The 21,812-nt window shown below is 42.4% G+C and overlaps 1 protein-coding gene across 1 annotated transcript in view; it reads left to right on the top strand.

Moving 5' to 3' along the window:
- The window catches only part of B3GLCT (beta 3-glucosyltransferase), a 94,975-nt gene that overhangs the window by 25,143 nt on the left and 48,020 nt on the right, over positions 1-21,812 (top strand). Inside the window, exons 4-6 of the mRNA XM_052650025.1 lie at positions 9,943-10,019; positions 10,517-10,628; positions 17,979-18,115. Coding sequence (XP_052505985.1) covers positions 9,943-10,019; positions 10,517-10,628; positions 17,979-18,115 — 326 coding nt within the window. The remainder of the gene's footprint in view (positions 1-9,942; positions 10,020-10,516; positions 10,629-17,978; positions 18,116-21,812) is intronic.

Below are 21,812 nucleotides of genomic sequence, written 5' to 3'. Positions count from 1 at the left end.
TGTTTGATGTCCTTGCAGTCCAAAGGAGTTCAAGAGTCTTCTCCAACACCACCGTTCAAAAGCATCAATTCTTCAGCACTCAGCGTTCTTTAGAGTCCAGCTCTCATATCCATACATGACTACTGGAAAAACCATGGCTTTGACTAGATGAACCTTTGTTGGCAAAGTGATGTCTCTGGTTTTTAATATGCTGTCTAGGTTTATCATAGGCTTCCTTCCGACTAGCAAGCGTCTTTTACTTTCATGGCTACAGTCCCCATTCACAGTGATTTTGGAGCCCAAGAAAACGAAGTCTGTCACTGTTTCATTTTTTTCCCCATCTATTTGCCATGAAGTGATGGGACCAGATGCCATGATCTTTGTTTTTTGAATGTTGAGTTTTAAGCCAGCTTATTCACTCTCTTCTTTCACCGTCATCAAGAGGTTGTTCAGTTCTTCTTCTCATTCTGCCGTTAGGGCGGCATCACCTGCACATCTGAGGTTGTTATTTCTCGCAGCAGTCTTGATTCCAGCTTGTGGTCCGTCCAGCCCGGCTTTTCTCATGATGTGCTCTGCATCATGATGACTCCGCAAAGAGTCGGACGCGACTGAGCGACTTTTGCTTCGCTTCACTTCACTCTGCATATCAGTTAAATAAGCAAGGTGACAGTACACACCCTTGACATACTCTTTTCCCAACTGTGAACCGGTCAGTTCTTTCACGTCTGGCTCTGTTGCTCCTTGACCTGCAGACAGGTTTCTCAGGAAAATTAAAGAAAAATTAAAGAAAGCCTAAATGAACAGAGAAAAAGCATACTCATAGATTGTAAGATTCAATAGTGTGTCCATTTCCCCTAAATTTATCAAGAGATTAAATGCAATCCCAATGAAAACCCCAGTAGATGTTTCTCTGGAAATTGCCAGGCTGACTCTTAAGATTTACATGGAAATCAAATAACCAAAGTGAAGAGAACAGACACTTCTAATTTTGTTGCCATCTTTTGTGGTATGAACTTTATTTAAAACCTGGCAGAATTATAACAGTACAAATAAATGATTCTTTCTGCTTATTTGCAGAAAGTTTTGGAAATCACTGTTTTCTTGAGAAGAGTTAGGCCTTGGCTTATTAATTAAAAAAAAAAAAAACACCTTATTTCCATGCGATAAGCCAGGAGAGCTGGGAGCAAAGCTTTTCGTGGATTAGTGTGAAGAAGCTTAAGAAAATGGCCTTGTGTTTTCTATTTTTAGACTTTTTTTTTGTTGGCAAGGAGGTAGGGTGAAGCACTTCCTTGAAAGGCGAGCTGTGAGTCAAGTGGCTTTCACTAAGCTTCCCTTTTTGTTGTTGTTAAGTTGCTAAGTTGTGTCTGACTTTGCAATCCCATGGACTGCAGCATGCCAGGCTTCCCTGTCCTTCACCATCTCCCGGAGCTTGCTCAAACTCATGTCCATTGAGTCGGTGATGCCATTCAGCCATCCCATCCTCTGTTGCCGCCTTCTCCACCTGCCTTCAATCTTTTCCAGCATCAAGGTCTTTTCCTTTTTTAGGTGAGACCAATCAAATGCTTAATTTCTTGGTGAAGTTTGTTTTTTGTCATAATTGACAGGTGTTAGGTAATAAGTTTTTATTACATTGCTATTGAATAAGAATTTATGCATCCATTTACTAAGTCTTTGTGGAATATTGACTCAGGCAAGGCTTGGGCAAGATGCCCCGGAACATGGAGCAGTGAGACAGTCCACTTCCTCAGGGGCTTGCCTAGCAGTGATGAATTCCTCACATCTTGTCATGAACATGCCTTTCTGTTCAGCCCCCAGCATTCGGACCCCTTCCCTTACCAGCAAACTCAACCCCGTGTGAGTCTGGAGGGAGTGGGCTCGGCCCACTAAAGATATCAGAGGCCAGATTCAGGGTCTCTCCAACTCAGGGAAGATGTTGGATGTTGTAACTCAGGATTCTGAGTCTGGAGCCAGGACCCATAGATGTGGTCACTTAATTTTTTTAATTTAAAGAATTTTTTATTTTTTGGTCACACTGCTTGGCATGCAGGATCTTAGTTCCCCAACCAGAGAGCAGTGGAAGCATGGAGTCTTCACTGGACCTCCAGGGAAGTCCTAAAGTGATCACCAGCTCTTCCTCCCCTGGTGGTGACATTGGTGCCCAGAGGCTGGTGGTGACAGTTAGGATCAGATGCGGCGGCAGCACATGCTGGTGTGTGGAGGATGCCAGTGCTCTGGGCCAGGTGACACCCTGTGGGGTGACCCCTTCCTTGTGATTCCCTGTGGTCAGGCCCCCGCATGAGCTGCCGTCTGGGAGGCCCATGCTGGGATCGAGGGACACTGTACGTCCCTTTCTGCAGCCACATCAGCAGCCACCATGAGAACACAGCCAGGCAGCAGCCTGTCCTGGCTGGAAAGTTTGGCTTTGTTGTGACATCTGAACTGAGCCTTGAAGTAGTGTTTGCTGGAGTCCTGCCTGGGGTGGCTGCAGGGACTCCCATGGGTGGAGACAGTGAACTGGAGTCCCTTGGGATGTTAGCAGAGGGGTCAGCTACTCTGAGCTCACACAGCACCCTGAGTTCCTATTTGGGGAGGTGAACTTGGTGGGATTAGCGAGACTCCCAAGACGTGGGGCTGGGGTCTGCAGTGGAGACCCTCGAGGAGGGTTCACGTCTGCAGGAGTGATCACAGCTGACTTCTGTTGAGTGCCCGCTAGTGGTAAAGAAGCCGCCTGCCAGTGCAGGAGACGTAAGAGACTTGAGTTCGATCCCTGGGTCGGGAAGATTCCCTGGAGGAGGGCATGGCAACCCGCTCCAGTCTGCTTGCCTGGAGACTCCCATGGACGGAGGAGCCTGGAGGGCTATGGTCCGTGGGGTCGCACAGAGTCAGACACGACTGAAGTGACTTAGCACACAGTCATCTTCATCTTACTCCGAGCTCATGTCAGTGCGCTCTGCCGCTTTTGAAGCCTCAGCTCATCTAAGTTACTATGTGGTTTCTGTAACTCTCCTCCTTTGCAGAGAGAAAACCAAGGCCTCGCAGGATTCAGCGCCCTGCCCGTGCTCCCGACAGCTCTGAGAGGCTGTCGGGTCTGCCTCTCAGTTCTGGCCTGTCTCCTGACACGCAGCTGGGGCCGTAACCTCAGGGCCAGGCAGCAGATTGCTGCAGCTGCTGTGTGCAAGTAACTCCATGCCTGAGCCCTCTCTCACTTTACCTGGCTTTATATTTTTTTTAATACCATTTTTTGTTGACAGTGTATTCTAGATTTCTTTGCTTAAAGCCTGCCTCCTTCATTAGAACTTGAGATCCAAGAGGGCAGGGACTCTGCCCTGTGTTTCCATAGTTGTTTGCCATCTTCCTAGAACAGTGCCTGGCACATAGCAGTTGTTCAACAAATATCATACAATCAATAATAATATTAGTAACCATCACATTCAAGCATGTGCCAAGTGCTTGGCATATATTAACTCACTTGATCCCCAGGACTGTTGTTACCCGCGTATTAGAGGTGAGAGAACAGACCACAGGCAGATCTGGGAACTTGCTCAAGGCTGCAGGGTTCAGAAGAGCTGGAGCTAGGATTCTGATGTAAGCACTTTGGCTCCAGAAATCAGGTTCCTAAAATGCTAAGCTTCACTGCCTTTCATGAATGAGTGAATGATTTTTAAAGCAGGTTTTATGAACTATAAAAATGTATTTAGTAGAGCATTTCAAAGTAAATAAATTACATAAATTAAAATAAATTAATGATGAGGTAATATTTTTCTCTTGTTAAGAAATGACAGTTAATGAGTAAGATAAATTTCTGGGGGAAAATATATTTAATATAGGCTTAGGTTCTTGGAAGGTTTGTTATTATAACATCACATGTAATCTTCTGGTCCACAAATGAATGGTGGGTTTTTAAAGTCTAGTAAATCTGTCTGATATATGTTCCCAACAAGACATTATACATCTCTATTATTATCTCATAAGATAGGCCTACTTCATATGGAAGAAATTATAACAATAAACGTGTTAATTTTTGTCATGATTTATTTGTTAGTCTAAAAGCTCAGTTCAGTGCCTAGAAAGTATATAATAGTTGGGCTTTGGAAATGCAGTTGAATTGGGATCAGTCTTAAAACACAATTGAGTCCTTTGGAACGTTTGCCTAATACTGAACAAATGTCTTGGGTTTTGCTTTCTGAGTGCTTGGTCTGAATAATGAGACTGAATTAGACCATAAACTCATGTACTGCCAGGCTTATATTTTATATTAAGGTATGGGTGGTGCTAGTGGTAAAGAACCCACCTCCCAGTGCAGGAGACATAAGAGACCTGGGTTCAATCCCTGGGCCAGGGAGATCCCCTGGAGGAGGGCATGGCAACCCACTCCAGTGTTCTTGCCTGGAGAATCCCAGGGACAGAGGAGCCTGGCGGGCGATGGTCCATAGTGTCACAAAGAGTTGGACACGACTGAAGCAGCTTAGCACACATGCAAGGAAAAGTTTCAGATTTTGGGAAACAGTCTGTGACAAGGGAAAAGGAAAGCATCACAGACTTAAATTAGCGGAATTTTTTTTTTTTTTCCGAGAGAGGCAGAAGGACTGAAGTGGTCCTAAACCAAATTTGCCTAATGATTAAAGTTACTTACGACATTTAAAACATTAATCTGCTTTGGTCCACATTGACATGTTGGCATTTTCATTCATGCTACTGATATTTCTAGATATAAACTTTGACTGATTTCTCTCCCTCCATATCAAGAATAATGGGCTTTCTCCTCTCAGAGCATCTTCAGATGCTCAGCTGTGGAATCTGAACATTTTTGTGAATGAAGATGATGAATATGTATGAGAGCCAGGTAACAAGGGAGAGTGTTGGTTTTGCATTTTTGGTTCTCAGTAATTATTAGTGTCTTTAAATGCGAATGTGCCTTGAGAAAAAATGTTCAAAGGAAGTACTGTGGGACGGTCCTCTAGGCTTTCTGACTTCAAAGTGCTTATTAGGATAGAAGCAGATGCCTGCTAGAAATGTAGATTTTTGGTTCAATGAGACAGATAGAATTAAAAGTATTTAAATTACCGTGATCAACTTTTCCATTTTTTAAAATTTTCCTCTTCTGTTATTTACCTTTATTTGATTATTTGTATTTTTAGTTCCCTTATGCTTGCCTCTGAAATGGTATTATCTCATTTTTGATAGAATTTTACCTTCAGCTTTTAGGTTTAAAATAGTAGCATGGTTTGGTGAATAAGCATTCTTTAGATCGGTGAGATGGAGAAGGTAATGGCACCCCACTCCAGTACTCTTGCCTGGAAAATCCCATGGATGGAGGAGCCTGGTAGGCTGCAGTCCATGAGGTGGCTAAGAGTCGGACACAACTGAGCGACTTCACTTTCACTTTTCACTTTCGTGCATTGGAGAAGGAAATGGCAATCCACTCCAGTGTTCCTGCCTGGAGAATCCCAGGGACAGAGGAGCCTGGTAGGAGGCCATCTATGGGGTCGCACAGAGTTGGGCACGACTGAAGCGACTTAGCAGCAGATTGGTGAGAGGCAGTACTCCGCACATCAGTGCCTTTGCTATAGTGTCTAGCTTTTATTCCAAAGGGCTCTGTTGATAGAACATTTTCTTACTTTTCCCTTGATTTTTTGTTTGAAAACTCTTTCTTATTCAGCCAGGCATTACATTTTAAAAAATGGTCTTTGTGTCCAAAAGTGCTTTAAACTGTCGATATGGTACTTAAAAGAGGTATAAGTCTTGTGGTGTGGGTAGAACAGACAGAATATAAATTATTACAGTGTTAAGAACTGAGAGATCATTTGATGGAACATTTTTTGTTACCTTTTAAATTATTTTATCTCAGGGTGCTAATAAGGGCTTCCCAGGTGGTGCAGTGGTAAAGAATCCGCCTGCCAATGTAGGAGATGCAGGAGACATGGGTTTGATTCCTGGGTCTGGAAGATCCCCTGGAGGAGGAAATGGCAACCTGCTCCTATATTCTTGCTGGGATGATCTCATGGGCAGAGGAGCCTGGGGCACTACAGTCCATGGGTTGCAAAGAGCTGGACTGAGCACACCCACAGCATGCTAATATTTGGTTGGCCAAAAAGTTTATTTGCGTTTTTCTATAACACCTTACAGAAAACTCCGAATGAACATTTTGGACAACCCAATACATATGCGTATGTGTGTATCTAAGTCTGGTCTGTGTGTGCATACAGACACGGTACATATATACACATACATACATATATACACACATATGTATATATAAAACAAGAATAAAAGCTATTGGTACTTTCTGAGGATTAATAGACAAAACTTTCTAAGTAAAATGTTATTGTTGTTCAGTTGACGAGCTCTCCTGTCCTTCACTATGTCCTGGAGTTTGCTCAAATTCATGTCCATTGAGTTGGTGATACTACCTAACCATCTCATTCTCTGTTGCCCTTTTCTCCTCTTGCCATCAGTCTTTCTCAGCATCAGGGTCTTTTTCAATGAGTCAGCTCTTTGCATCAGGTGGCCAAAGTATTGGAGCTTCAGCATTAGTGTTTCCAATGAGTATTCAGGATTGATTTCCAGTAGAATTGACAGGTTTGATCTCCTCGCTGTCCCCGGAGCCCTCAAGGAATTCTTCTCCAACACCACAGTTTGAAAGCACCAGTTTTTCGGTGCTCAGCCTTCTTTGTGGTCCAACTCTCACAAATGGCCTTGGCTTATTCAAGATCATGTTTTTGAGTATCAGGTGAGGACCTGTTTTATATTTTGAGACATATTTGGAGATAGTTGTCAACAGCACACTAGTTTTTGAAATACTTCTGTTTGGAGATGCAGAGGTACAGGAAACTTGACTACCATTTTTGTGTTAACCAACTGAAGCAAATACGAAATCCAGGCATATGATTTAGTAAACAAAAAGTGATGGAGATAGGAAAGACTGCGACCTACTAGCAACCCAGAGAGCTTATTTTCGTCTAGAATTCAACTCCTCCTTTGCACTGCCCAGACCCTTGCTGCACTTTTATCATCCTGACCTTCTTTGCATCTTTGCCTGGCAAGTGCCCTCACAGTCTTTCTGCTGAGGTTACTTGTCTGGTGTCATATCAATACTTGTTGCCATCCCTTGTATATTTCCTATAACTTGCTATATAACTCAGACGGGTGCTTCTTGTTTGGAAGCCAAATTTTTGTATTTATTTCTGCTGAAAACAGATTTTTACTTGACAGATAGTTTAAAGTGTATATGTAATCATTTCATCATTCTGACATAAATATTTTCATTTTTCTGGCTTCCTTACGGTCTCTGTTTTATTTTGCATGGTTGGAGTTATGTCTGTTTTAATATTTAACGTAAAGACATTCCCATTGTCATAATGTCTTCATTATTATAATTTCATTTGCTACATAACAGCTCATTTGCTACTTATTTTCTTGTAAGACTTTTTTTTTTTAGTGTTGTCTGTGTTTCTTTTCTTGCTAATGCATATTAGCATGCTCCCAATGAGTTTGAGAGAACTCCAGGAGATAGTGAAGGACAGGGAAGCCTGGCATGTTGCAGTCCATGGGGCTGCAAAGAGTTGGGACACAACATAGTGACTGAACAACAAATACTTATTTGAAATTTTAATGCAAGTATTAAAGTTATTATCTTCACACATGATTTTTTTCTCTTATATAATCCCCTATGAATATGTGTGTGGTATATATTTGTGTATATATGGCATATATATGTATATAGCATATAGCTATATATGTGTATATATATATCTGGCATATATGGCATATACATGTACATGTGTGGCATATATGTGTATAAAACATATAGCTAGTATGTGTATATGTATCCATATAACAAATTTTGAAAGACAGTGAGAATTACTTCATTATTCAGAATCAACAGTAGGAAAGCCCAGAGTTACATTGGGTAGCTGCTAATTCAAACTTGAGGGTTTGCTTTTCTCTGTAACATGCCATATTGTTAGTGTGATATAACCTTGCTGCTGCTGCTGCTAAGTCGCTTCAGTCGTGTCCGACTCTGTGCGACCCCATAGACGGCAGCCCAACGGCCTCCCCCGTCCCTGGGATTCTCCAGGCAAGAACACTGGAGTGCATTGCCATTTCGTTCTCCAATGCATGAAAGTGAAAAGTGAAAGTGAAGTCACTCAGTCGTGTCTGACTCTTAGCAACCTCATGGACTGCAGCCTACCAGGCTCCTCTGTCCTTGGGATTTTCCAGGCAAGAGTACTGGAGTGGGTTGCCATTGCCTTCTCCGAGTATAATGTAACCTTAGGTTACTGTTTTTACATTTCATATTTGTGCATGAACGTTTAAAAATATTATATAAAATGAAGAAATAAGACATATTTGGTAGTCCAAAGATTTATATTGAAAATCATTCTTTCTTAAATAATAAGCTTATATGAACTTCAAGAATGGTATGGAATCTACTTTACTGTGGTAATATTTCAAATAGTTAAACATGTATCCTTAAAGTCTTTTCTCTGTAATAGTTACCTGGATATAGCTTGTATAAAGCACAGAATATGCTGAGGTGTTGTGGGGTGTTCAAGCATATTATATGTCTGACTTTTGGCTTGTCACAACTGGAAATAGATTGAATACTGCTTAATCATTTTGTATTTATAGCTTAAAAAATATGAGTCTCTATGTATATGTATGCTGGAGAAGGCAATGGCACTCCACTCCAGTACTCTTGCCTGGAAAATCCCATGGACGGAGGAGCCTGGTGGGCTGCAGTCAATGGGGTCATGAAGAGTCAGACACGACTGAGCGACTTCACTTTCACTTTTCACTTTCATGCATTGGAGAAGGAAATGGCAACCCACTCCAGTGTTCTTGCCTGGAGAATCCCAGGGACGGGGGAGCCTGGTGGGCTGCCGTCTATGGGGTTGCACAGAGTCGGACATGACTCAAGTGACTTAGCAGCAGTAGCATGTATATGTATGCATGTATATATAGCTATAGTTGTGTCTATTTCTGGATCTTCATTCTTACTAAGCTTATAGATTTTGAAATTCCATCATTATACTGTTACTGTTGTTGCCTGAATACTTAAGGATTCTATTTCTAGTATTCAGAACTGAAGCTCTTCATTATGATGGTGTTTTAGTGTTTTTAGGGCATTCTAAAATGTTTTTCTTCACATGAGATAAATTGTATATTATTCCTTTTGTTTAGCCGAAGTGTTTTATTTTCCATTTTCCACATGCTTCCTCCGTTGGGTACACAGTAAAAGCTGTGTTTATACCTCTGAGTTTTCCCTCACTTGCCCTGGGCTCTTTCTTTCCAGTTGGCTTTCAGTTCAGTTCAGTTCAGTTCAGTTGCTCAGTCGTGTCCGACTCTTTGTGACCCCATGAATTGCAGCACGCCAGGCCTCCCTGTCCATCACCATCTCCTGGAGTTCACTCAGACTCACGTCCATCGAGTCCATGATGCCATCCAGCCACCTCATCCTCGGTCGTCCCCTTCTCTTCCTGCCCCCAATCCTTCCCAGCATCAGAGTCTTTTCCAATGAGTCAACTCTTCGCATGAGGTGGCCAAAGTACTGGAGTTTCAGCTTTAGCATCATTCCTTCCAAAGAAATCCCAGGGCTGATCTCCTTCAGAATGGACTGGTTGGATCTTCTTGCAGTCCAAGGGACTCTCAAGAGTCTTCTCCAACACCACAGTTCAAACGCATCAATTCTTCCGCGCTCAGCCTTCTTCACAGTCCGACTGCAGATATGCAAATTTCAGGGCTTCACCGCTGTCTGGAGCCTGGGCGCTGGGGAGCTCGTGTGGGTTCAGTTAAAGTCCTTCATTTCTAGCGGCTCCCGAAGAGAAGAAAAAAGAAGAGAGTCGTATGAAGAATAAAATGTCAGATCTTTGAAAATACCTGGTTTGAAATTTGAGTCTCTTGAAGAAATCGTTGTGGCCATATTGTGTTATTTATGTTTTGCTCTGATGGTTGTTTCTTCAGGAAATGCCCACAGTGCTTCTCCTTCACCAGCTGGCTCAGCAGGAAGGCGCATGGACCATACTTCCGTTGTTACCGCAGTACGTTGCCCTTGAAACGTGCTCATCATTGGCCTCCCTACCTGACACTTGTAGGCTTCCTTGTTTTCTCACTAAGCGTGTTTTTCCCGAGAGTCAGCAAGTAAAATCATTGGATTCTATAACTGCTACCTTAATCAGATTTCTTAATGATTGATTCTTAATCATGAATAGCTTTTATTTTTAAATGTTTCTTTCTTAAAAGATATAATATCGGTATATTTGATATTTTGAGACTGATTTTGAGATCTGTTGATCTGGGGTTTGTCATGGAAAGAGTTAACTTGAACTCTGGCTGTTTCGTAAACCATTAGTATCTGGCTTTTCTATTAATATAAGCTCAAACTATACATGGAAGAAAAATAACAGGGGAAAAAATTCAGATTTCATGCTATTTTGTATGTCCTTTATTTGCTTCCTGCTTTCTCTTCCTTAGTAAGTTTTAAACCTTGTTATAAACTCACATTATAAGAATGATTACTAGAATGTTTCCTTCTCAGCTTTTCTGTAATGTATAGCAGAAATTCATCATGGATTTTCTTCTGTGAAGAAGAGACAAGAATACAAATTGTACAACTCTTAGAAACACTCAGAAGATATGACCCATCAAAGGTAAATACAACTTCAAGTATTTTTATTTTGCATGGAGAAAGTGCTTAAAGGAAGTTTAATTTTGATTAACAGGTTTTTCAGTCCAATCAAAAACACTTAATTTAAAATTAAGAAGAACAAAATAGGCTGCTCTCACCCTGTGCTATGCAGCATATTATATGGAATGTGTAGCTCAGTAAACGTGCTTTAACTTTAAACAAAAAAGAATGAAATAGCAGTTAAATATCTGGAAACAAAGTTAAATAATTCTTGTTGAGGTTTGGAGCTATCAGACAGATGAAAGTTACAATGAGCCATTTTTAAATGAAAAAAAAAAAACAAAACACCTATATGTTTTACCAGTTTTAGAAAATTAAGAAAACTATAAACCAGAGTTCAGAAATAAGTTCAAATTGGTTATTTCTCTTTGTCAACAATGACTGCATATTGTTTTAGGTAAGAAATAACTTTGAGTACCAACTGTGTGTTGGGCACTATGATAGCAGGAGCTTGGACAGACAGACAAGGGTCTTGACTGGATGGATGGTGCAGAGTAGCAGGGAGTGATGCACCGTCGAAGAAGCAGTTACAGTTAAAAGTGAGACATCTTTTAAGGGAAACACTGGGCATTGTTAGGAGCAGCACAGCAGGGCATCAGATCTTATTTGGGAAGGTCATGACGTAATGTGACATTTAACCTGAGTCCCATGGAGTGAGTAGGAGTTAGTAGGAGAGAGAACCCTAAGCAGAGGAAACAGTATCTGAGAAGGGCTGGAGGTGAGACAGATACACCTTGTGAGAAAAGTTCACCCCTGCCTTCATATTTTAACAGTTTATCTCATGCAGATAGGATGTTGCAAATGGATCATGTTTACCTCTAAGTTCTGAGTGCTGAACACAGTGTTTAACACTTATAGGTGGTCAGTGAATATGTGTGTGTGTGCACGCGCGTATGCGTGCGCGTGCATGCTCAGTTGTGTCTGACTGTTTGTGACCTCATGGACTGTAGCCCGCCAGGCGCCTGTGTCCATGGGATTTCCCAGGCAAGGATACTGCGGTGGGTTGCCACGCTCTCCTCCAGGGGATCTTCCTGACTCAGGGATAAAACCTGCATCTCCTGTGTCTCCTGCATTGGCAGGTGGATTCTTTACCACTGAGCCGCCTGAGAAACCCTAAATATTTGTGTAGGACTGAGTAACTCTGAAACGTCAGCTGTCCTGCTGGGCTACGTGCAGTATCTCTAAAGGTTGACAGGCAGCTCTGGAGCTTTCTGGAGGGTAAATTAGGCTGTTCAGTTCTCTTGGAGAAGTCCAGGTTACGCCCTGATCAATTTATGGGGTTCTTTCAATGTAGAATAAGTGGAATTGGTCCTTTCTGGTACTGATGGACACCCGCCCACCCCTGTTCTGATGCCCACTCCAGAAGTGAATCAGATTCAGTGAGGAAGCCGTGGCTTCCTAGTGCCTGCGGGGTTTGTTGATGTGGACACACACAGAATTGGGCAACGGTGACCATTAGGTTGGTTTCCAACCATTAGGTTGGTTGGAAAGTTTGTTACTACAATAAAACCACTGGTCTTGATGCTTTTTAAATGCTGTAAGGACCCATTATGATTTCTTTTCATGCTTTTGACTTCTGGGAAAACACAGATATAATTGAATGAGAAAGTTGTTAGGTTAAAAAAAAATTCCTTCAAAGGAGAGAAGATTTATGAATGTGTCTGATCCAGTCTTTTCAGATGGTGCTGAGCAGTGTCTGTGTGCTTTGTGTCATATTTTATGTAAAAGATTTGTTAGGCTTTTATGTTTTCCTTTGACTTGAGAAAAACTCCCAGCTCTTTTTTTGAATGTAGGAGTTTTAATCGCCTCCTAGTGTTTGCTTCACCTGGAGATTATTTTTCCCATTATCCATAGCTCTAATTCTGTACAGAAGATGGTGACTCACTGTACTTTTTAATGAAAATTGGAATGATAAATTTAAAAGTTCAGAGCAAGTTCATGAAAATCAAGTACAGAACAGAGGTAAAATAAGACATTTTCTTCTTTTGTGAGCTCTACCACATGAAAAAAAGTCAAGGATGTTTTATGTCATTTAAAACTAGCACTAGGGAATAAAAATTACATGATGTTGAAGTTAGCTCAAACCAGTGTTTTTTTCCCCCGACCATATGAAATTTTAGGAAAAAAGTATAAAACAAACCTAGTTTTGACACTGACACAAATAAACTATATTAAAATAATATGTGTTAGAATGTCATTATTTCACTGGATTCTGACATTGTTTCCCTTCAATATCTTGTCATTCTCACCAATCAAATTTATGCTGTTATACAATATTTTAAATGAAGAACTTCAGTCTTTATTAAAGTAATTAATCTCTGTTAATTGCCTTTCTGGGTGATTTCTATAAGTTTCTATATCTTATTGAAGTCTTTCTGGTTTTCTTTTTCCCCTACAGGATGCTTTTATTATGTGTGCATTTGCTGAAATGTCTTTAATTTTTAATTCTTAATAGAGGTAAAACATGAGTGCTGGCAAAGAGTAATTCTAAGATACTACTAGAGCACTGAGTTATTCTTTTACAGTTTGTCTTAATAGTCTTTATTAAGAAGTCATTAGGAAAATCACTGGGCTTCCCTGGCAGCTCAGCTGGTGAAGAATCCACCTGCAGTGTGGAGACCTGGATTCGATTCCTGGGTTGGGAAGATCCCCTAGAGAAGGGAATGGCTACGCATTCCAGTAGTCTGGCCTGGAGAGTCCCATGGACTGTATAGTCCATGGGGTCGCAAAGAGAGACACAACAGGGAGTGCTTCTTCACAGAATATGTATTAATTTCCCCCTTGCTGCTGCTGCTAAGTCACTTCAGTCGTGTCTGACTCTGTGCGACCCCATAGATGGCAGCCCACCAGGCTCCCCCGTCCTTGGGATTCTCCAGGCAAGAGTACTGCAGTGGGGTGCCATTGCCTTCTCCCAATTTCTCACTTAGAGTAGTTTATAATATGCGTCTATGAAAAGACTCTGGTGCTGGGAGGGATTGGGGGCAGGAGGAGAAGGGGACGACAGAGGATGAGATGGCTGGATGGCATCACTGACTCGATGGACGTGAATCTGAGTGAACTCCGGGAGTTGGTGGTGGACAGGGAGGCCTGGCGTGCTGCGATTCATGGGGTCGCAAAGAGTCGGACACGACTGAGTAACTGAACTGACTGAACTGATGCTTAGTTGCTCAGTTGTGTCCGACTCTGCGACCCCAAGGACTGCAGCATGGACAGGCTCCTCTGTCCGTGCGGATTCTCCAGGCAAGACAAGAATAGTGGAGTGGGTTGCCATGCCCTTCTCCAGGGGCTCTTCCCTACCCGGGATCGAACCCAGGTCTCCCGCATTACAGGAAGATTCTTTACTGTCTGAGCCACCAGGGAAGCCCACTTTACAGTATAACCCCTCACAAAAATATTGAAAAACAGTCTTATATACTAGATAGCCGAACACTGCTCTTAATCATTACAATATAAAAACATGTTCTGCATAAATTTATGTTTGGAACAGGAGATTATAATAGTGGAAGATTACTGAGAAAAGTGCTAAAATATACTGAAAATTGAAATGATAAAATTATCATTTATTTATGATGAAGTGTTTATTTTCTTTAAACAAGCTATATTTGCATGGTATGTTAAATGTGATGATTTTCATGTTGGTCAATGTTTAGTCATTTGAATTTTTAAGATGTTGAATTTTCTATCTTAAGCCAAGGTTGTTTGCTTTATAATTACTTCCCTTGCCCAGTGGTGACTTCATATATCCATAAAATGGTGGGAAGAAATCCTTGGGTGGAACTAGGAACCTAGACCTTTCATGTCTGCTCATTTATAACTTGTTGCTGAACTGACCCAGACTGAGACGGGGAGGGGTTTGAAATACAGCCATGAGCAGAAGAGGGCTCTTAGGAGACAGCACTGTCTCTCTCCTGCTTTTATTTTCTGATAAGGAATAGGGAGGGAGGTCGTGATGGCTGGATAACAGAAAATACTACCAAGCTTTAGAACTTCGGGTACTTAACGATCCTGCTGACGTTTCTTTAATGGTTGCCTTTGAAAGCTCTCCCAGGATTGGTGCATCATTTAACACAAAACTTGGAGCACCTGGGGCAGGTGAGGGGGCCTGCAGATAGAGCGGCGGGTGAAATGGACACCACCCTGGGTCACAAGGAGGGAGTGTTCATAGTGATGCCGGGGAGACGGGGCAGTAGGCAGACCTGAAATACTGCATCAGATGGTAGTAAGTGCTGTGGAGAAAAAGAACACAAAATGAGAGGGATGCCGGATAGGCTGGGGGTGGACTTCCTTCTCTGTTTGGGGTATTTAGGAAGAGCTTCACAGCTCACGTCAGGTTGAGCCACGAGTGAAGGAGCCAAGGGAGTGAGTTTCGTGCTTTCTGATCCCGTGCCCACGGCCCAGCAGGAGCTGCAGACTCGCCCGGTTCAAACATGAACTCTGTGTTCCCCTTTGTTCCTCTTCCACCTCAGTCTCCCGCATCTCGGAGACGGCATCCCTGTCTATCAGCCTTTCCCTTCTCCAGCGGATCTTCCCAACCCAGGAATCAAACCGGGGTCTCCTGCATTGCAGGCAGATTCTTTACCAGCTTCAGCTATTAGCTGAAGCCCTGGTATCTCTTGTATTGGGGTTGGCCAAAAAGTCAGTTTGGGTTTTTCTGTACAAACTCAAACTTCTTAGCCAACCCAATATTATTAATGTCTGATATTCACTTGAATTCTTAATTTTAGCTTTTGCATTATTCAGTTTTAGAATTTCTATCTGGCTCTTGTTTATAGGTTCTAGTTCTTTGGTAAAAATCATCTTTTCATCTATTTTTTTAACCATATTAACTATAGTTTAACTGCAAAATCTTATTTGTGAAGCTCTAGTTCTCATTTTTCTGTTTTTGGTGTGGTCCTGTTTCTTGGTGTGCAGGGTTAATTTTCACTCAGTGTCAGCTCTTTGATGTGAAAAACTGAAGAGATTGTGGGTGGTATCCCTTCTTGCAGGAAGACTGGATCTTCTCTGGGGTTGTAGACCTTGTTTGGGTGGGTCTGTTTACAGACTGCCCTTATCTGTAGACCCTTTCCCCTGGTAGACCCTGTACTCCAGCCTTGGGCTCCCAGAACTACTGCTGAAGTTTTCCTCTGCTTAGATTTTAGGCCCTTCACTGCTGTTTTCCACTTGGTTCCTGTGATTTTCTCTTGGTTTGCGTGTAGCCTAGGAGTTGAAGGGAGATTGCAGGCAGAATGTTGGCGTCGCTCCTTTGGGTGCCCGCCAGCCCCTACCTCCGTGGCAGCCTCCGGCTCCAGCTTCTGCGGTGCAGCCATACAGCAGCCCCCGGGGGCCATTCTCTGTGCTGTGCTGTCCTTTGCTCTTGTTGTTCCGTCGCTCAGCCTTGTCCGACTCTGCGACCCCATGGACTGCAGCACGCCAGGCCTCCCTGTCCATCACCAACTCCTAGAGCTTGCTCAAACTCATGTCCATTGAGTCGGTAATGCCATCCAACCATCTCGTCCTCTGCCATCCCCTTCTCCTCCTGCCTTCAATCTTTCCTAGCATCAGGGTCTTTTCAAATGAGTCAGCTCTTTGCATCAGGTGGCCAAAGTATTGGAGCTTCAGCATCAGTCCTTCCAATTTAATATTCAGGGTTGATTTCCTTTAGGATTGACGGGTTTGATCTCTTTGCTGTCCAAGGGACTCAAGAGTCTTCTCCAGCGCCACAGTTCGAAAACATAAATTCTTTGGTGCTCAGCCTTCTTTATGATCCAGTTGTCACATCTGTATACAACTACTGGAAAAACCATAGCTTTGGCTATACGGACCTTTATCTGCAAAGGGATGTCTCTGCTTTAATACACTGTCTAGGTATGTCATAGCTTTTCCTTTGCTCTGAGAACCAGCAACTTCCTCAAGGGTAAAGAAGATGAATATGGGGTTCCCATGGGTGGGCTCTCCTGCTCTCTGGGATGTTAACCCTCACATCCTGTTTGCTCTCAATCATCTGCTCTAAGAACTTCTCCAGCTTTTGTACTTGTTCTTGGGGGGAGAGTAGGTCTGACCCAGGCTGTTCTCTTGTGACATACGAACCCTGGTCTCTCTTCGGCTTCTCTTTTGTACCTTATTTGCCATATCCAGTATCTTCCAACCACACCGAACTAAATTTTTTCATCAAATATATATCAAGTTTTTTTTTTTTTCCACTTCAGGGACTTTATATCAACTGCCTCACCTGTTATTCCCCAGATGTGTGCTCAGCTTAGTGAGCTTAAGGCTGAGTTCAGTGGTGATCTCCTAAGAGGTTCCCTCTCTTTCCAGGGTGGTCCCCGTCACTCTGTTTTATTTTCATCGTAGCACATGCAGTCACTATCTGAACTCATTTTATTTTCTTGATTGCTTTCTGTCTCCCCACTGTTGTATAAGCTCTGTTCCCACCTGGTAAGGGATAAATGTTAATTGATAACAAATAGTAAATGTTAATTGAATGAATGAATAAAGTAAGCACTGGTTCTGGAAGGAATTTTCTGTTTTCTCCTTCCTCTCATCTCTCAAGCACCAGAGGGTGCGGACCGCTCTGCAGCCACGGGCTCCGTGCTGACTCCCGCCATCTCACTCACGGCTCTTTCCTGACCCCTCATACCTGGGAGGGTTACGGTCCCTTTGGCAAATAAACCTCTTGAATTATCCTAATTTGAGTGTGTCATCTTTCAGCCTACTGACTCTGCTTTGGTCAATAGAAATAATCAAACCCAGGTCTCCCACATTGCAGGCACATCCTTTACCAGCTGAGCCACAAGGGAAGCCCAAGAATACTGGAGTGGGTAGCCTACCCCTTCTCCAGTGGATCTTCCCAAACCAGGGGTTCTTGCATTGCAGGTGGATTCTTTACCAACTGAGCTATCAGGGAAGCCAGTACAAATAAATTAGTATATAAATTTCTACATTTGATTGTTTTTATATTCAAATTGTATTCATAGACTATCACTTTGTTCCTAAATTCATTAAATAAATGTTGAACTACACAAAAAAAGGAACACTTTCCTTTAATAGTATTTTGATAGGAAATATTTATAAAGTAACATTTTTGTGTTTATAATGTAATGATGACTAACATTTTGTTCATCCTGATGGTGTGATCTTAAATTGCTTTCTTCATAGGCAAAGATTATGCTGTATTCATTATCATATGTGTATTGTATTTTTGTTAAAATTCTTAAAAAATATATAATCTGTGCTTATGCTTTATCACTCAGAATATTTAACTAAAACTAATGGTACTTATTTGTTTTGAGTCTTGCCTGAATTTTAAAAATTTTTTTCTATCTTTATTTAACAGGAATGGTTTTTAGGAAAAGCATTACATGACGAAGAATCTACAATAATTCACCATTATGCCTTTTCTGAAAATCCTACAGTTTTTAAATATCCAGACTTGGCTGCCGGCTGGGCCCTTAGTATTCCACTGGTAAACAAGTAAGAATTTATTAGACGTTCTTTTCATTTCATTTTGTGTATGAATCGCCTTTTATTTCGCTGGGTCTTGTAACTGGTGGATCTGAGTGAGCTTTTCAGCAGAGGCAGCGAGTGGTAGAGCAGGGAGACGGGCAGCAGGAGCCAGACACAGAGGCTCCATCCCTTACTCATCGTGTCCCAGGGCTCAGCTGCTCTGTGCTTCCTCTTCCTCACCTGCTGCAAAATGAGTTGAATGATGAACTGTGAGGCTGAGGAGGGCACACGAGTGCTCAGGACTCTACACCCAGGAGGGTGATCACTGCTGTCAGTGGACCTGGTGATCTTCAGGCGTGACTTAAGGAAATGAATCCGCAGCATGCCTGTGGGGCTGGGTTGATGGCTGGTTATGTGCATGGGTACATACACGAGTTTAAATGGGGCCCGGGCAGAAGATGCTGCAGATAATTGTACCTGGCTATTTGTGGGATAATCCCAGTGATGCTTTTGTGATGTGAAAGGAGAAGGGGAATTGTAATTCAGGGGAAATATGGCTGTTGACAACCCTCTTAACCTAAATAATTCAGATTGTTTGTGAGTTTTTATTCTTTCAGGAATGGAGAGTTGAGAATGCAAATGTGGCTTTTATTTCTGCAAAGATTAAAGTGTTTCTATTATTTCTTACACTAAGTGCCCTGTTTCTAGGGGTTGGAGCTCTGAAAAGCTTTTTAGGCCATTGTGGATGCAGAAGGTAGTAGATACGTTGTCATCCATGGTTGCCCAAAACTTCTGGACTGCTCCCTTGCCACCTGAAGGTTCTTTACAGTGTCATACTCTCCTTTGCAGTGTAAGTGCAAGAGGCAGGAAAGTCCTCAGAGGGGATGAAAGGAATTTTGTTGCTGGAATTGAAAGGGGAGATTGGTGGTTTGTTGGTGCAGGAGTTCAACAGTGTTATTCAAGAGTCTGGTTCTCTCTGTCTCTCTGGCTTAGCGCACAGCATCATTTCATCCTAAATCTGTTTCACTTTGTGGTTTCAAGGCAGTAAGGGCTGTGTGTTTCTTATCCATGTCCAGCAGGAGAGAGCCTCTAACCGTAGAGTATGCTAATCCTTAGTCTCTAGATGTGCGTTTGTGTCAAGCTGCTTCAGTCGTGTCTGACTCTCTGAGACTCTATGGACCAAGGCCCGCCAGGCTCCTCTGTCCATAGGATTCTCCAGGCACAAATACTGGAGTGGGTTGCCATTTCCTTTTCCAGGGGACCTTCCCGACCCAGGGATTGAACCCGAGTCTCTTAGGCCCTGCACCTGGGACGTGTCTAGTTGGATCCTGTCCAGTTAAAGTTGATGGGGACAACTTAAGGTGTCTACAACCTCTGGACCATAAACAGCTGCCAGGGAACTTTAGGGCATCAGTTGGGGCCAAACTAACTGACTCTGGGGCCTCTTTATTGACCTAAAAAATTAATCAAAATCAGAATTCTCTTAGAAGGCTCTGTATTGTGTGGTTAGCCAACAGAGCCCACTGCAGGAGTGTTTATTCCCTGTGTCTCCTTTCTTTGACTGATGACTCAGTAGGTAGGGCAACGATTTGTAGTTACTTATGAATTTCTTCTGCTCAGTTCAGCTCAGTCACTCAGTCACGTCTCTTTGTGACCCCATGGACTGCAGCACACCAGGCCTCCCTGTCCATCACCAACTCCCAGAGTTTACTCAAACTCATGTCCATCAAGTTGCTGATGCCATCCTACCATCTCATCCTCTGTCATCCCCTTCTCCTCCTGCCCTCAATCTTTCCCAGCATCAGAGTCTTTTCAAATGACAGCTCTTTGCATCAGGTGGCCAAAGTATTGGGGTTTCAGCTTCAACATCAGTCCTTCCAATGAACGTTCAGGACTGATCTCCTTTAGGATGGACTGATTGGATCTCCTTGTAGTCCAAGGGACTCTCAAGAGTCTTCTCCAACACCACAGTTCAAAAGCATCAATTCTTCTGTGCTCGCCTTTCTTTGTAGTCCAACTCTCACATCCATACATGACTACTGGACAAACTGTAGACTTGACTAGATGGACTTTTGTTGACAAAGTAATGTCTCTGGTTTTTAATATACTGTCTAGGTTGGTCATAACTTTTCTTCCAAGGAGAAAGTGTCTTTTAATTTCATGGCTTCAGTCACCATCTGCAGTGATTTTGGAGCCCCCAGAAATAAAGTCTGCCACTGTTTCCACTGTTTCTCCATCTATTTGCCATGAAGTGATGGGACCGGATGCCATGATCTTTGTTTTCTGAATGTTGAACTTTAAGCCAACTTTTTCACTCTCCTCTTTCACTTTCATCAGGAGGCTCTTTAGTTCTTCTTCACTTTCTTTCATAAAGGTGGTGTCATCTGCATATCTGAGGTTACTGATATTTCTCCCGGCAATCTTGATTCCAGCTTGTGCTTCTTCCAGCCCAGCATTTCTCATCATGTACTCTGCACAAAGTTAAATAAGCAGGGTGACAATATACAGCCTTGATGTACTCCTTTTCCTATTTGGAACCAGTCTGTTGTTCCGTGTCCAGTTCTAACTGTTGCTTCTTGACCTACATACAGATTTCTCAAGAGGCAGGTCAGGTGGTCTGGTATTCTCATCTCTTTCAGAATTTTCCACAGTTTATGGTGATCCACACAGTCGAAGGCTTTGGCATAGTCAATAAAGCAGAAATAGATGTTTTTCTGAAACTCTCTTGCTTTTTCAATGATCTAGCAGGCGTTGGCAATTTGATCTCTGGTTCCTCTGCCTTTTCTAAAAACAGCTTCAATGTGTGAAAGTTCACGGTTCACATACTGTTGAAGCCTGGCTTGGAGAATTTTGAGCATTACTTTGCTAGCGTGTGAGATGAGTGCAATTGTGCGGTAGTTTGAGCATTCTTTGGCATTGCCTTTCTTTGGGACTGGAATGAAAACTGATCTTTTCCAGTCCTGGGGCCACTGCTGAGTTTTCCAAATTTGCTGGCATATTGAGTGCAGCACTTTCACAGCATCATCTTTTAGGATTTGAAATAGCTCAACTGGAATTCCATCACCTCCACTAGCTTTGTTCGTAGTGATGCTTTCTAAGGCCCACTTGACTTCACATTCAAGGGTGTCTGGCTCTAGGTGAGTGATCACACCAGTGTGATTATCTGGGTTGTGAAGATCTTTTTTGTACAGTTCTTCTGTGTATTCTTGCCACCTCTTCGTAATATCTTCTGCTTCTGTTACGTCCATTCCATTTCTCCTTTATTGAGCCCATCTTTGCATGAAATGTTCCCTGGGTATCTCTGATTTTCTTGAAGAAATCTCTAATCTTTCTCATTCTATTTTTTTCTCTATTTCTTTGCACTGATCACTGAGAAAGCCCTTTTTATCTCTCCTTGCTGTTCTTTGGAACTCTGCATTCAAATGTGTATATCTTTCCTTTTCTCCTTTGCTTTTCGCTTCTCTTCTTTTCACAGCTATTTTTAAGGCCTCCTCAGACAGTCATTTTTGCATTTCTTTTTCTTGGGGATGGTCTTGATTCCTGTCTCCTGTACAATGTCACCAACCTCCATCCATAGTTTATCAGGCACTGTGTCTATCAGATCTAATCCCTTAAATCTATTTCTCACTTCCACTGTATAAGCATAAGGGATTTGATTTAGGTCATACCTGAATGGTCTAGTGGTTTTCCCTATTTTCTTCAATTTAAGTCTGAATTTAGCAAT

Source organism: Budorcas taxicolor, chromosome 12 (assembly GCF_023091745.1).
Source record: "Budorcas taxicolor isolate Tak-1 chromosome 12, Takin1.1, whole genome shotgun sequence".
Classification (NCBI taxonomy): Eukaryota; Metazoa; Chordata; class Mammalia; order Artiodactyla; family Bovidae; genus Budorcas; species Budorcas taxicolor.
The sequence above is the reverse complement of the archived record's forward strand: the minus strand, read 5'-3'. Positions and strand labels throughout refer to the sequence as shown.